This window comes from Lichenostomus cassidix, chromosome 12 (assembly GCF_008360975.1).
Source record: "Lichenostomus cassidix isolate B80296 chromosome 12, HeHo_3.0, whole genome shotgun sequence".
In the NCBI taxonomy this organism is placed as follows: domain Eukaryota; kingdom Metazoa; phylum Chordata; class Aves; order Passeriformes; family Meliphagidae; genus Lichenostomus; species Lichenostomus cassidix.
The window spans coordinates 16,696,092-16,711,514 of NC_139493.1; the positions used below are offsets into that span (position 1 = coordinate 16,696,092).

The 15,423-nt window shown below is 41.3% G+C and overlaps 1 protein-coding gene across 3 annotated transcripts; it reads right to left on the reverse strand.

Moving 5' to 3' along the window:
- Positions 1-4,389: 4,389 nt before the first annotated feature.
- Positions 4,390-14,775, reverse strand: ATRIP (ATR interacting protein). Of its 3 annotated transcripts, none has more exons than XM_085072999.1 (13): positions 14,454-14,775; positions 13,284-13,366; positions 13,007-13,177; positions 12,253-12,368; positions 11,816-11,976; positions 10,706-10,804; positions 10,124-10,253; positions 8,511-9,239; positions 7,752-7,894; positions 7,107-7,198; positions 6,187-6,270; positions 5,657-5,906; positions 4,390-5,173 (listed from the first exon to the last, which is right to left on the reverse strand). In XM_085072999.1, the coding sequence occupies exons 1-13, from the start codon at positions 14,728-14,730 to the stop codon at positions 5,112-5,114; spliced, it is 2,397 nt and encodes a 798-aa protein (XP_084929125.1). In that variant the 5' UTR covers positions 14,731-14,775; the 3' UTR covers positions 4,390-5,111. The 3 variants fall into 3 exon arrangements, with proteins under 3 accessions (XP_084929125.1, XP_084929124.1, XP_084929126.1); XM_085072998.1 differs by having other exon boundaries at positions 13,284-13,369; XM_085073000.1 differs by lacking the exons at positions 4,390-5,173; positions 5,657-5,906; positions 6,187-6,270; positions 7,107-7,198; positions 7,752-7,894 and having other exon boundaries at positions 9,149-9,235; positions 10,120-10,253; positions 13,284-13,369.
- Between the last annotated feature and the right edge of the window lie 648 nt (positions 14,776-15,423).

Sequence of the window (15,423 nt, forward strand, 5' to 3'; positions counted from 1 at the left end):
GTATCTGCAAAGCTACATTTTACTTTATCGTGTTTGACAGCTCCCATTACTGAGTGTATTTTAAGTCACTTTGTATCATTGATATCACTTTTGGTGGCGGCGACTAACCAAAATTACAGGTCACAACGTCAAGCAAGGACAGCGTAAACTCCTGAATGATCCTCTGACAGGATGCTGCCAAGCAAATCCAAAAGGATTGATTCTAAAGCCTTGCCTAAGGAGTTTGTTAAATGCATGAAGTTGAATTTATTGGCTGCCAAATCCCAAGACACTTGAGAAGCCTAGTATAGACAAGATGGTGGATTTCAAAGAAGTTGTAATTTCATTAAAGTTTAATCTTCTCAACCTGTTTAGACTTGTGTGTTGAGTATTATGCCTTATTTATCAACTTGACCAATTCAACATGTGGTACGTGATACTTTCTACTCTGTATGAAAATGTTTTGGCTGATGTGTTTGCGTATTTAACAGTTTCGATAAAAATGCTTTAGAAAGGTTGTATTCACACCCCTGACTCATTAGTCTTTAACTTAAAAATATTTTCTTTGAGCAGGTCAAGAATACTCTTTATATAGCACCATGCAGCAGTGAATTGATGTTTAGTGTATCATCATGATTACCTTGAATTGCCAGCTAAGTTCTAATGTAGCATTTAAAAGAAAAACAAAGGGAGAAACACAGAAATCAAAAAAACACCAGAAACACCCAATCAAAACCCCACAATAATTGGGTAGTTTTGTAGTGTTACTTCTTCAATTAGTTGGAGTCTCAGCTGCAGGCTGGTAGTGTGTTGGAGGTGCAGTATAGATAATTTCCAGTTTTATTTCATGTTTTCTCCTAGTTGACTGGGGGCAGCAGGCAAAATGTATGCTCCTAAAAACCTAAATTTAGAAAAACCATATAAATAATGTTTGGGCTAGAAATGACACCAGGAAGGTGCAGGTATTTGTGATTATTTTATTGCCCCTGCTTTTTAGTTCATCTGTTTCTCTTTTCCCATGACTTTTAGCAGGTGCAGCTGTGCAGTATGGAGAAGTGACATGCAGAGAAATAGAGGAAAGCTGTGTGCCTTCCCCTCTCTTTGCACGCAGGGCTGAGGAGCAGGAGCTGGTGTTTTGATTAAAACCTGCAAATTCCCTTAAGGATCACATAGGGTTTCAAAGGTACCTTCATCCTTCGTTGCAGCAAACTGTCATACAGGAGAGCAAACTGCTGAACTGAAAAGCTGAGAACCGAGGGTTAGGTGAGGAATACTGCCGGTTATGTTTTCATAATATTTAATCAGCAGTTGTCTATGGTAGTGTGAATTTTTCCAGAACAAAACTTGGCATGCATTTAAAACCCATGGCAGGGTTGTGTGGGAAGAGCTGGACACACAGGAGGGAAAAACTTTAGCAATTATTGCCAAACAAGCAGTTCTTGCCTATTTATTTTTTCCGAGTATGGAAACTCAGTATCATATCTCGGCACTTGTAATAATTCACCAGGTTTGCTTTAGCCAGTGGTTTGGGGTCTATTTTTTTCCTCTGGTTATTATTTGACCTCATCTAGTTGTTTTTGCAGCCTATACCCCAGGAACTTGGTCAGATTTACTGCTTTTCAGTGAGCCATAAAGGAGGGGGCTCACACTTCAGACTGTGATGGTGTTGGCACTTGCTCTCTGAAGCACTTTGATAAACTTCAGCCACAGGGGGTTTATAGATCTTTATAAAGCTCACAGATACTTATCAGTCTGCTAAATTACAATCAACAATATACAGTTTTTAACAATTTACACTGGAAATGGAAGTTTGCATTTGCTGTTACATTCACAGCAGATAACACAGTCTGCAGGCAGAACTGCTGCATTTGACTTTAATTGTAACCATTTGGCCATTATTGCCTTAAATAATATTGCACATTGTAACATAGTAACATTCAATGGTTAAGATTACATTGTTCTAATTGTAGCACAAGCTTTGAAGCAGTAGCTCACACTAGTGGGATTAATACGAATAAATTCAGGTCAGGGATGTTGTGTGCTACAGGATGATGTATTTTGTATTTGCCACCTTCACCTATTTCAGCTTGGTTTAAGAAGATGAGGTTTTGAGGCCTGACATGACACAAAGCAGTTGTTTGGCTTCTCTGTGGGAGTTTCAGCTGGCAGCTGGATGAGCTGCAGAGGCCCCTTCCAACCTCACCAAGTCAATGACTCTGCCGGGTGTAGAAAGTACAGCTCATTGAGCAGGAAAAAGCATCTCTGGTGAGCTTAGCTTTCAGCCGAGGGGAAACTCTGGTTGCCCCTTGGGCAAGGAAACAGATGGGTGGCTGCTGCTGAGGAATGTGATAATCATGTGTAGAACATGCCTAGTGGCTTTCCTTGTTGCTCAATACTTCATTGTTCAGTCCTGTGACTGTGCTTGATGCCAGAGTAAATTGCTTTTCTCAGTTCATACGGAGGCACAGCACACTCTAACATCGTGGGGAAATGCAGAGTGGAAAAGCTGCTATGTTGGGAATTCTTCAGGGAGTGAAGTACTGATGATCAGGGATAATCAGCTGTTGCATACATGTAGAAAGGGAAGAATTACTGAAGGTCAGCACAATCTTAAAATAGTCCTGGTAAGACTGGTCACTGTAAATGTCTTAACAAATAATGACTTATGTTGGTACTGTAAGTACATTTCTTTCTGCGTTTTCTCTTTAGGAGTACTGCCTCATTTAGGAATGAGAACTTTTCAGTTACAGAAAATGCCTTCAGTTTTAAAAACTGTGGTTTAATTTCACAATACCATGATGTTACTGTAATTTCTGCCAGTGAAAGTGTAGTTTTGGGTCTGTTTGGTGTATAACCTAGGCTCCATACTACTTTAAAGTCCAGAGTTGGGAGTAAACTCAATGAGAGTGTAAATGTACATGTTTGGGTGTTGTCTTTTAGAGGGGGTGGATGGGAGGGGATCCAGAGCCAGGAGGGAACAGTTAGGGGTTTTCCTACCAATTTTTTTCCACAGATAACTCTTCTGTTTATATAAAGTTTAGCAATAATCCACTTCTCCCTTTTTCCAAGTTGCCATACACACACCCTTTAGATGAAGCCAAAAATTTTTTTGAGCAACTTTTTATGACTGGATTGCTCCAACAATTTGGGATTCCTGAATTGATTTTTGTCCAAACTCTTCTTAACAGTTCATTTGGTCTGTTCACCCAGATGGGTTAAATGTCTCTTATCTCTATAAACTCAACTTGTTTCGAGAAAGTAAATGGTGAAAACGGTTGAAAGGTGATGGCAGATCACTGCATTTTGGGATATTTGAGATAGTGTGACTGTCATATCTTTGTTAGGACAGCTCTAAGCTTGCCCCTCACAGCAGGCTCACAGCCAGATACTGCTTTACCACAGCTGCTCATTGGGCTGTTCTTAAAGAATTATCTTAACGTTTATGTTGGTTTTGAGGAAGGAAAAGGCTTTTACATGACATCTTCCAGCTCTGCTTTCTAATCCTGAAGACCAGGAACTGCTGTTTGGTGGTTGATTTTCCCCTTTTTTTTGGGTTGCTTTCTGTATTTGCTTATTTATTTAATTAACATGGACAAGTCAAATGTTTTTTGTCACATCAGCCTCTGCAGCATGTCTTGCCCAGGGCCCTGGTGACAGTTCCAGGGTCATGACCATGTAAACACAGACAGACTCAGAAGGCTTTGCTGCTAAGACCTGTGCATACTTCCTTGCTGCATTTCAGCAGCAATGTGGCAGTTTTCCAGATGCTACAAGGGACTTGAAACCTGTTACTGAGAGGAGCAGTTGGCAGCTTGTGTTTCACAGAAACGATCTGGGCCTGCCTGGTGCAGCTGCTACTCAGAGAGGAGGAGGTTGAATGCAGGCTGGGGGCGAGGAAGGAGGTTTGACCCTTGGGAGATGCTGATTGTCTTGCTTCTTCTGCATAGCCATTTCTGGGAAAGTTCTCTTGCAAAGCAAAAGCCAAGCCAGGAGCTTGCTGAGCACACTGGAGGGGGCTCTTTGCTCCAAGGCAGGTCACAGCCTCTTTGGGCATGACCAGGCAACTGAATGCTTCCCAGTGGGAAGGAAGCCCTTGGAAAATTGGGAAGAATTGTCTCTTGTACTCCTGGTACCTGGATCCAGGCTCTTTCTTAACCAAGTCCCTGCTGAAAATTGAAAAAAGGTCTCCCATCTTAAAATACAAACACGTGGGCTCATTTTAGTAGCACTCACACTTCTCTTTTTTAGGGTGTAAGGCTCAGTTGATGACCTGCAGCCCAGTGTGACTGAGGATCATGCATACTTGAAAGAGCAGGAGAACAGCTCTTCCTCCAATCTTAAGTGCTGAATCCCAGAAATGAGATGCTCCTTCATCTTCACTATGACCAAAAAACTTCCAGTCCTTCTGCACACATTTAAACATCCTTCTATTGCCTAGGATGCACTCCTCATCAGTACCATCTTGCTCTTTTTAAGGTGAATTATAAAATGAAAGTTCTAGTATTTTTTTGTTTTGGCATCTCAATAGTTATATTTCCAGCAGATTCATGAAACTGAGTGAACTCAAATGACCAGTCCTCAACAGGAAATTCAAAGCCCTGTAGTGAACTGCCAGCTCTTAAATTATTTCTAGAAGTGTTTTTAAAATCACCTTAAATTGTTTACTAATATCAACAATATGAAAATTCATGTAGTCTCACAAGAAAGTGAAAGCTACAAAAAAGAAAGCTACAAAAGAAACAAGTGTGTTAAAAGGCTTCCTATGAATGCAGTGATGCCAAGCAGCTTGGCACATTCAGCATCATAAATTCAGTTGTAGTCACAGTAAAATAGAGAACAGAGAGAAATTTCCATTCACAGCAGTTTCATAGAGGATGAAATTCATAACCAGAACTAGCAATAAGGCATTGAGTGGGTTTGAACAGCAGTATCATTCTTTCATCAAAATTCCTTTGCTTTCAGCTACATTTAGATGGCACTGAAATAATTACAACAAAAAAATGTGTCTTAGTTGTGCTGTGTTAGAGTGCAACCTACAATTATCACTTAGAAGGATGATTTAAAGTTCACATATACATTGGCAATGATGATTCAGAAGAGGAAGAACAAAGATCTTTGCTCTTTGATGTTGGCTAGCCGGAGTCCATTCCTTGGTCTTCTGGCTCAGGAGGATACAATTCATCCAAAATCAACTCTGCAACAAAAAATCACCATGTTTCAGAGACTATTTTTCCACTTGATACAGTGTAATTATAGCTGGTATCTGCGCTTTAAAACATACTGACTGCAGAACAGCAAACAGCCTTTTTGAAGGTTCCATGCAAACAGGTTTTTAGATTTGTGTTTTATCACACAAACTTCTCTCCCTCTTTTCTTTAATGGCTTTTTTAGGGACAACCTTCCACTATCCCAGGCTGCTCCAAGCCCTGTCCAAGCCCTGTCCAACCTGGCCTTGAGCCCTTCCAGGGATGGGGCAGCCACAGCTTCTCTGGGCACCCTGTGCCAGGGCCTCACCACCCTCACAGGGAAGAATTTTTCCTAATATTCAATCTAAACTGCCTCCAAAGGTCTGAGCAACAACCATCCATGGTTCTTGTTAAAAGAGAAAAGTGACAGACATGAAATTTCTATTTCATGGAAATAGAAAAAAAAAAGCCAACACTTGACTGATTTTTACCTTCAGAGGCACTAAGTTTTTGAGCCTTTCTGAGAATCGCTCTTATGCCCGGCATGGCTTGGTCATATTGATGGAGAACTTCCAAACAGTGTTCATGGAACAGTTTATCTTTCTGAGAGAGGCTGTGCAAGAGTAAAACAGCATCCCGTAAAAACTGAATAACTTGTTCCTTATGGGCACACAAGCTGGTCTCAGATCTTCTGATCTTCATCCACTGTCTATGCAACATTATAATTAGTGCCTTAATCACCTGCAAGGGAAAAAATAGTGCCTCAATACACAAAGTAAAAATACAGAAGCAGAAAACTTATTTCAAGATGAACTTTACTGGTTAATCACTTCAAACTTAAAAATTTCAGAATATTTTCTAGCAAGCCAAAGCAAGCTTGCTAAAAGGTAGCATCCTCTAAAGTACAGGACATTTCTGTTTGACTACAGCAAATAAAAAATAACAGGGGTAAAAAGCAATTTCAGCATTAAGTACTTTGAAATTCTCAGCAGGTTAAACTGGGGGACTGTGGCCAACATACCTCGAGGTTGCACTGACAGTCTGTGCCAGGAAATAAAACTGCTGGTCTGGAGCACCGCATGCAGCGTGTCAGGAGCCTGACTGTCTGTTACAAACACAGGTTGTGTCAGAGTGAATGCTAAGTTATGATAATTCATTGCTAATTTGAAATATTCTTGGGGTATTTTTTCCCTTAACAGTTGATGTCTTTTACCCTCAAAATTATACAAGTTTTTCTCCCCTTTAAAACTTTACAGACATAATTTGCCTTGCACAGAAACCTTCTCAACTTTCTGATGAGCGATGCTGACAAGGTCAGTGGGCCTTATTTCACTGCATACAAATAATGTGTTGACTCTTAATAATTCAGGTAGAGGGATGATGGAAATGGTTCAAAATGCTTTAAAATGAGGGAAGTAGAGCAAATAGAATCAAACAAGTTACTTCTGTCAGTACAAACAACACAAGTTTAAAAGCTATTCTTTCTATGTATAACCATAACTATTGGACAGCATTTTTATATTTATATTACTGCATACAAATAATATAAATACTAAATCATTACAGCCTTCCTTTTAGATGTAATAAATACAATCAAAATGGAACACAAATCTTGCTTCTTTTTACTCTTCTATTGATCTAAAAGAGCAAACTAAAGCTTAGTGTTGAAAATCTCCAGCCATCCTAGGATCTTCCGTGGTTTTTTCAGTGACTTAAAATACTCTAATGAGCAATGTTCTCTTTAAGGATAGTTACTGATTCAGTTTCAAGCAGGTCCTTTCAAAAATCAATGTAATCCCTTACTGCAGGCTCATACTTGCAGTTTTGTATTTCAGCTACAGAAAGAACTTGTTTCCAGACAATTTGTGTGTTGTCCTGCTCCTCCCACTCCCCCAACTGGAAGGAGAAGGAAAGAGCATGTGGACAATCAGCCGTGGTTACCTCTTGCTCCAGCTGAAGCCATAGCATTTCAGATGCTGATTTATCTGGTCTTGATGTTATGTACATGTAGAGGGCGAGGAGTAGGCAGGTGTCTGAAACAGAGAGAACTTTGTTCTTTTCCCAACCAGCCACTTGCTCAAGACAAAAATTAATTCCATCAGACAAGAAAACATTTTGAGTGCTATCCTAGGACTCGTGGTACAGGCCCAGCTTCTTCCTTTATTTCATACATCTTTAGCAATGCTGAGGAGATCAGTATCCCTCAACTTTATATATGCTTTGTGGTAATCCTGTCCTGGTTCATTCATAGGGAACTGGACAGAGGCCATTTGTCATGCAGCGTACTGCAAACTCTAAACAGTGCCACGAGTGCACATAAATTTAACTTCAAAACTCCTCAAAATCCCTTTTTTTCCTCATCAACCTTAAATACACAAACTAGAAAGTGGTTTTTAAATGGCTATCAAAAGCACTGCTTGTAGACAGATACTGTAAGACAAATATTCTCCAAATAGTAACTAGAAAACAAGTTTTCAGGTAACACAGCAGTCTTTTTGCCTTTTGGGGTTTTAGGACCTAGGAGCAAGGCCTGTTTGCATTACTTTTAGTCACGGTAACAGTTCTCTGTGTCCTGCAGTCTTTTACCTGAATGAGAACAGAGTTGAGTAACCAACATGTGGTGCTGAGCAAGAACACACAGGAGTCTCACAGTCAGGAGGACAGCAGGCAGAGGGGTCTCTGGACACAGACAGCGCTGCAGTGTCTGGCTACTCAGTAAGTGCTGGAAACTTCAAAACAAAACTTGGTTAGAAATGGGGAGTGCAGTGGTAAGTTGAAAATACACTATTTTTTGTAGACAACATCATAATTTGTGCCTTTTTAGCTATTCAGAACATACCTGATCTCATTATCTGTCATGAATACAAAGTGTATTGAAAAACATTGTTACATTTGGCAGTCATTCTGCAGTTCACATTGTGGTTCACATTCATCAGCAGGCAAAATGTCTCACTTTGGAGTGGCATTTTACCCACCACAATGAAATCCTGTGCTCTCCTTCCTTATGCACCTCCCAGCAATAACAAAACATCCAAATCAATGTTATAAATATTCTGATCCACTGCATGTGGCCTTAAGAAGCTTCCTCACTTTTCATGAGGCAACAGCATCTGCTTCATATGAACATCATCAGCAAACCTTGTTACAGATCAAGGATGATTATTACACTCATTAGCAGCAAAGGCAGTAGAAAGATCTTCAGCTGCTTCTCAAAGGTGATCTCAGATGTAATTCTCTCATACATGGCACAACCTCTACTGAAATCTACACACCTGAGTTTCAACAGAGAATGAAAACTGCTGAACAGCAGGGTCTGAAATAATTTTAAAACTATTACTGACTTACTTTATTAACAAGTCCATTGTTGAATTTTCAGCTAATTTCACCAAAACCTTTAGGCTTTGGCTCAGGATATTGTCAGTCTGGGAGCCCCTGGCAGCAGAAAAAGCTAAAATCTGAAGCAGCTTTTTAAACAAAGAATGTTGAGTTTGATCATTATTAGGAGGATCCTGTGGAGGAGCTGCAGGCAGCCCTTCTTGTGTCCTGCTCTCTTTATTATCACACTGATTGTCACACACCACGTTTTTGTCCATCTTGGAAACCTGTTCATCTCCAGCAGAACTTTTTTCCAGTTCAGCAGACAGCAGTGTGTGAACAACATCCCAGCTGTAAAACACCAAATAATAAAGAATCCCCAGTGATACAAGAGTAGTTTCTTCAAGAGACACCCTGAAGTCTTCCTTGCTTGACACCGTGTTTGTGCTGGTTCTGGAAGAAGTAGCTGAATGGGTTCCACAAGTTCCATTCCCTGGCATGTCCCCAAGCTGCTCCGCTTGGCAGAAGGCACCAACATGGTGCTCCACCAAGGGCAGGAGATGCACAGCACCTCGGATCCTGCTCTGTGTGAGGGGCAGGAGCCCTCCCTGGCCTTCTGCTGGGCTTCCCTCAGATAATCCTTCATCCAGAGCAATCAAGTTCAATCCTGTTATTGCCAGTTTTTGAGCTTCTTGCAGGGATACAAGAGGAGCATTTCCTGCTTGAGTTGTTGGGCTGCTGGGGAGTTGTGTGGGCTTCCTGTGCAAATGAAAGTAAAAGGGAAATGCTTCACAAGAAAAGGCAGAGAACAGAGTTGAAATCTGAGTTACCCAGATTTCATTATATTACTCATTATAATCACTATATTACTCAATATATTATATTACTCAATCATATATATATATGAGTAATATATATATTACTCAATCATTATATTACTCAATATAATGAATTGAGTAATAGAAAGGCCAGAGTAATAAGAGATGTCAGTTCCCAAAATAGAAAAAAAAGGGGGAAAAATCATCCTACTCCTTGAAGTACCTGTGTGGAAGAGCAATTTCAAAGCATTCCTAGGTTTCATTACTAATGAAATGATCTATCAGAAAAGTAAAGGTATTTCAGGAGCTACAGTCTAATTTTGTAAAGTGAAAAATTATTATAATTAATATCCAATATTCATATTTAAAATGCTTTACGAGGAAATAGAAATAAATCTTGGAAAGTTGCACACAAATTGTTTATTACAAATTGTGTATTACAAATTGGACACAGTTTCTATTTTGAAGATATAAAACTGACTTTTAATCACATTTTCAACATTTTCTTCCCCCTTAACTCATTATCTTGTTCATGTACTTCCCTCATTGCAATGCAAGCTGCTAACAGCCACTCCCAAGTTTAGTTCTATGCCTTCCCCTAATAGATAATTAACCTAATTTATCTCTTAGCGATGTTCCCCTGTTTTGTATCTGTGATAATCAAAGATGCAGAATTATATTCCAAATTCTGCACTAAATGGCCTAAGCACAGCAGGATTCACCACAGGGAATGAGCTGTTCTGCATGACCAAGTGTTTCTTAGTGCGGAGAATGCCACTGTACTGAACATAGCATATATAGTTTAACAAAGAAAATAAAACTTACATATCCAAAGAGCTGGGTGGCAATGCAGCTCCAAGTAGAGGCTCAGAGTTGCTACTAAGAAGGTGGCAAAGTCCTAGAAATGACCCAGGGACAATGGGTTGCTTCATCAGTGCATTCAGCAAGATAGAACCTGAGAGGATACAGAATTTTCTTTGGAGTAGCTTTGCTGTCATCAACAATAAAGGATTTAGTATTTCAAAAGATCAGCCTTATTTAGAGTGCTCTCAACCTCAAAATGGTTTTTTTTACTGTGAGTCTTTTTTCTTACCAAGAGGATGACTTTCGGAAACATTAATTTATTATTTAAATATAAACCAAATTATATTTAGAGTTATTTTAATTATGATACTGTATTAGCAAAATAGCTTGAGCTAAGTAATCACATATACCAGCTGTCCTAGTGACTTGCCCTCTATTTTCCTCTCCAGACATGAAAATTATGTGATGCAATTCTATTGCCAACTGGAACTAAGATAGTAATCTGAAGAATTCCTGGAGCTGACTGTTGAAAATGCTTTATAGTGGGTTTTTTTTAAGTACATTTTTCCTGGTTTTATTTCTGCATTAACAGAATTAAGTTACCTTGTGTATTTCGTTTGGGGACAGAGTTGTAGGAACCGTTTTTTCCTGTTGCTTTGTGCTGCTTCAGGGATGAAACTTCAGGAAGGGTTATCTTACTATCTGAAACAAACAGTGATTGTGAGAACTGCACTGCTTATAGATCTGCATCCGTCCTTTACACACACTCAGCCACGTGTTAGATAATCTTTTAACCATCTCTGTGTCACAATTACCAGGCAAACTAAAGCCAAAAGCCTTGCAGGGTACAGAAGAAAAGTAAACAAATACGTTTTTTCAAACAAATAGGTATATTGAGTGCTGTTGCCGTAACAAACAGTAGCAATACTAATGCTTTAAGGCTACTGCATGTTTCTTTTTGCTGGAGTTCCTACTGCCCATATTTTCAGAATGAACAGTGTAACTGACAGCAACATCTCAGATTTTTCATGACTCTTCAAGTCAGGATTAGTTGATGATACCTGAATTTCTTCCATTTATTATTAACCAATCCTATACAAAAATCACTAATTTTGTTTCATATTATACCAATCTTCAAATACCTGCAGATATTAATTTTCTAAGCTTTACTCAACGAATTTCAAGATACAGTTTGGTGAGAACTACTGCCCTACACATTAAAGAGGAAATGAGTGTATTGCTTCAGTTGCTTCTTTCAATATCACTAATATGTACCCTTTAAAATCCAATCCCCAAAAAGGTCAGCTTTAAATCCAGAACAAGAATACAAAAAACGCATTAGCTGACTAGCAGACCAATTCAAGAAATAGGCAAATTATTTCCTATTCATTATTCAATGAGAAAAGACAGATGAACAATTTGGATGTTTTAGTTCATCACACAGTAAAGTTTTTTATTGCAGCCACTGGCCACTTCATCACTGACACCTTGGCATCTGGTACTAAGGTGTGAATTAAAATTATCTTGATGCAAATTTCAGTCATGGCTATTTAACTCCAGTTGGTATAAAGTGGAAAGAAATTTAAGCTAAACCAAAATAAACAAGTAACTGTGAGCTGACTGCAACTGTTCAGTCACATGGTACCAAAACCCTTCTCTAAGGCAGAATGTTCACTTGCAGCTAAAAATGTTGCAAGCTAGACATGGGTTTACCTTCTTTGATTGAAGTAGTTGGGGCCATCAAATTTCCTGAAGAACATGACAGCCTAGTGGACATTTCAGCATTGAAGGATTCCTTTGTAGGAAAAGATCTTCTTCCAGGCTGTGGAGAGCATCCTTCTGATTTCACTTGTACCGCAAGATTCTTTTTGGGGCTAAAATAAAAAGATGAATCAGTATTTCTTTTGTAATCAGAAATTAATTTTCTTTGCACTGATGTTTGAAAGGTACTTCACTATAAACTCTGAATTTCTGTCACAGATTCAAGGAAGGCCCTTTTTGAGCAAATTCCATCGAGGTCAACAGATATTTTTTGCTGTATTTTTCAAAGACAACAGAACTAAAAGTTACATGAAGAAAGAAAACCTCTTTAATAATTCAAGCACATCTCTTGCAAAAATGAACACAAATTCCTTTTCCAACCCCCCTACCTTGTTGTTGGAACTGCCTGAGAAACGTGTTTATTTCTTTCACAGTTCTGAAGTCGTGTTCTTAATTCATTCATTTCTGCATCCTTGAACTGCAGCTCTGAGTGCAACGACTGTAACTGAAACAGAAGTTCAGGACAGTTTTACTGTTACCAATTCAGAGGTGTTGTAACTACAGGGTTACTGAGTTACCATAAGAGCTCAAGATCACCAGCTACTTACTGTGAACTCTGCACAACATCTCCATTTTTCTGAATGGTATTCTAATTAACACTGAGAACCAAGTGGCAGGAGTTCAGGCAAGAAGCCTTTGTGAGTGGCTAAGACAGACCAAGTGCCACGCAGAGCATGGCTACAGTGAGGCTGTAACTGCAGAGTCAACTGCACAAAAGCAGCCACTGTCCTCTTCAAGACTTGCACAAAGATGACTGCAACAGGAATAGCAATCTGGTCAGAGCCACAAAGCATGATCTGTCACTTTTTCCCACTGTAAAATACATTCCAATTGCAGTGTTCTTGGAATGGCTTCAAAAAAGCAACAAGTAAATGAAAACCTCTACCACCTGAATTTTACACCTTTATTTTATCAGGGGAAAACCCTCAGTGAGTTCTTACAAATGCTTTCTTCTAGGTAAGAAAATTAAAGCATGCATTGTGTGGAAATTTCACATAAATGTTCCTCCTTTGACTAAATGGTCTGTGACATCATAAATTAGCTTCTGCGTGGGATCTGCAGGTAACTGACCTATTTACAAACCTTTTTGGAGAACTCTTTTTCTTTTTCACTTAAAATCTGAGATTTTTGCTGTTCCAGTAGCAGGTATGATCTTTTCTGTTCATCCATAGCATGCTCCATCTGCAGCATTGAGTCACGCAGAATTTTAATTTCTCCGTTTTTAGTGAGAATTTCATCCTGCATTTCTTTCAGCTGCAAACAGAGGAATTCCATTAAGGGATGGATATAACCAAAAGTATGTATTTGCATCAGTAAGTGGTTGAAAATTAAGGGAGGGAGGGGGGATGATATCGCCAACCTTCTGTCTGACTTCTTCATGCTGTGTCTGCAGCACTTCAAACTGGAATGCATCTCTTATCAGATCATCTTCTGCTCTGCTTCCTGCTGCAGGGAAAAGTCAAGATCTGAAGCACAGATGATGTATGTACATCAATGGTGACTCAACACTAAGGTTTTGTTGTTTGTCATTGCATACATTTGAATATCTTAGTATTTTACTGTCATTACAAACAGGTAAACTGTCTCATCTAACCACCACAGGAACTTTGTTAGTGCTTGTGCATCGATTCTTATAACAGAAGAACTACACCCCCCCTTCACACTTCTAATCATAGAATGGTTTGGGCTGGAAGGGACCTTAAAGATCATCTCATATCTTAAAACGGCAAGATGATCCACAGCAAAAGCAAGCATTTCCTCTGAGGTAACTTTAGTTAATACTTAATACTGAAAACTTGTTCATCTGGAGAGATGCTAGATGTCAGCACTGCTAAAACATACTTACATTATTTAAGCCCTCTAAGAATCTTTATGAGGAAACTCCTGCTTTTGTTTTTTTCAAAGTAAACCTGAAAGTCAGCTGTTAATACAAGGCGTGCTGTGCATTTACTAGTGGAAATTAAGAGGGGAAAAAATCTGAAAGCCAACATGCTACCAGGATATGATACTTAAAGCATGTTAATGGTACTGTAATTGATACCTAAAGCATGTTAAAAGATTATGAAACTCATTCTTTTGGCAGTTTTAACATGCAGCAGGGGTACCACCGTGGGGTCCTGGTGGCCACGGGGACAGGTAGGAGCAACTGCTGTAAAGGAACTTACAGGAAAGATGGAGCAAGTCTGTTCACAAGAGCCTGTGGTGACAGGACAAGAGGGAGGGGCTTCACGCTGACGGAGATTTAGGTGGGATATTGGGAAGAAACTCTTCCCTGTGAGGGTGGTGAGGCCCTGGCACAGGGTGCCCAGAGAAGCTGTGGCTGTCCCGGCATCCCTGGCAGTGTCCAAGGCCAGGCTGAACAGCGCTTGGAGCAACCTGGGACAGTGGAAGGTGTCCCTGCCATGGCAGGGGTGGCACTGGGTGAACTTCACGGTCCCTTGTAACCCAGGCCATTCCGGGGTTCCTAAAGGGACTCCAAGCCCTTTCGCAGCAGCAGGGCAGTGCTGGGCAGCCGCCGGGACACACCAACCTTGCCGCCCGCCCCGGGGCGGCTCCGGGGCTCCCCACGCGTGTCCCGCGGGCGGATCCTGCGACAGCGCCTGCGAGGCCAGGATGTCGATCTCCTCCAGGTCGTCCGCCGTGAAGTCATCACCGTCCCCGAAGGGGTCCACGATGCCGGTCGCGGCGCTCTTGGGGCGCTTGTGCGGGGGGAGGCCGTTCCGGAGCTCCGGCGGGGCGGCCGCAGCCCCGCTCTCCCCGCAGAGCGCGGGGCCGCTCCGCTTGCGCGGCCCCGGCAGCGCGGCCATGGCGGGACCACGACCCGCGGGCCCCACACGCCGCGGGGCTGCCCCGGCCACGCCCCCACCGCGCGCGCCGCGCCGGCCGCCAATCACCGCCGGGCAGCCGTCCCAGCACAGCCAATAGGATGGCGGCGGCCCCGGAGCTGGCTGTAAGCGTCCCTAGGATTGGCCGGGAAGAGCCGCTATGAAAGCGCCTCGCTGACTGGTCGGAAGGGCGGCGGGAAGGTTCGTCCCCTCAGAGGTGTGCGGGGAGAACGGTGACGTCAGGCTTCGAGCGATGACGTCACAGTGAGGGTGTCCCGATAATGTCACACCGCCCGCGGTGCTCTGAGTTCATCCCGGGCAGGATGACGTCACACGGCGGCTGGGAGGGCGGCCGTGACCCGGTCTGTGCGGCCATGGCACTGCCGGCCACAGGCACGGCTGCCCTTGATCGATTGGGACCTCTGAGAGATAAAAGCGTGAGGGAAACGCAGTATTTTCAAAAGTCCTGTGATAAAGCCTCACTGTTAAATTTGCGGCATTAACTCGCTTTTGTAATCATATATTGCCTGTTTTTAAAAATGAACTGAAAAATAGGCTTTCCAGCTCAGTGTGCCTCAGGTGGGTGTGAGGTCACAGCTGTGTTGATTAGATCTTTCAGGTGGAGACTAGACCATAGTCTTGTAGCACATTGCTAAAACAAAGTAACTAATTATT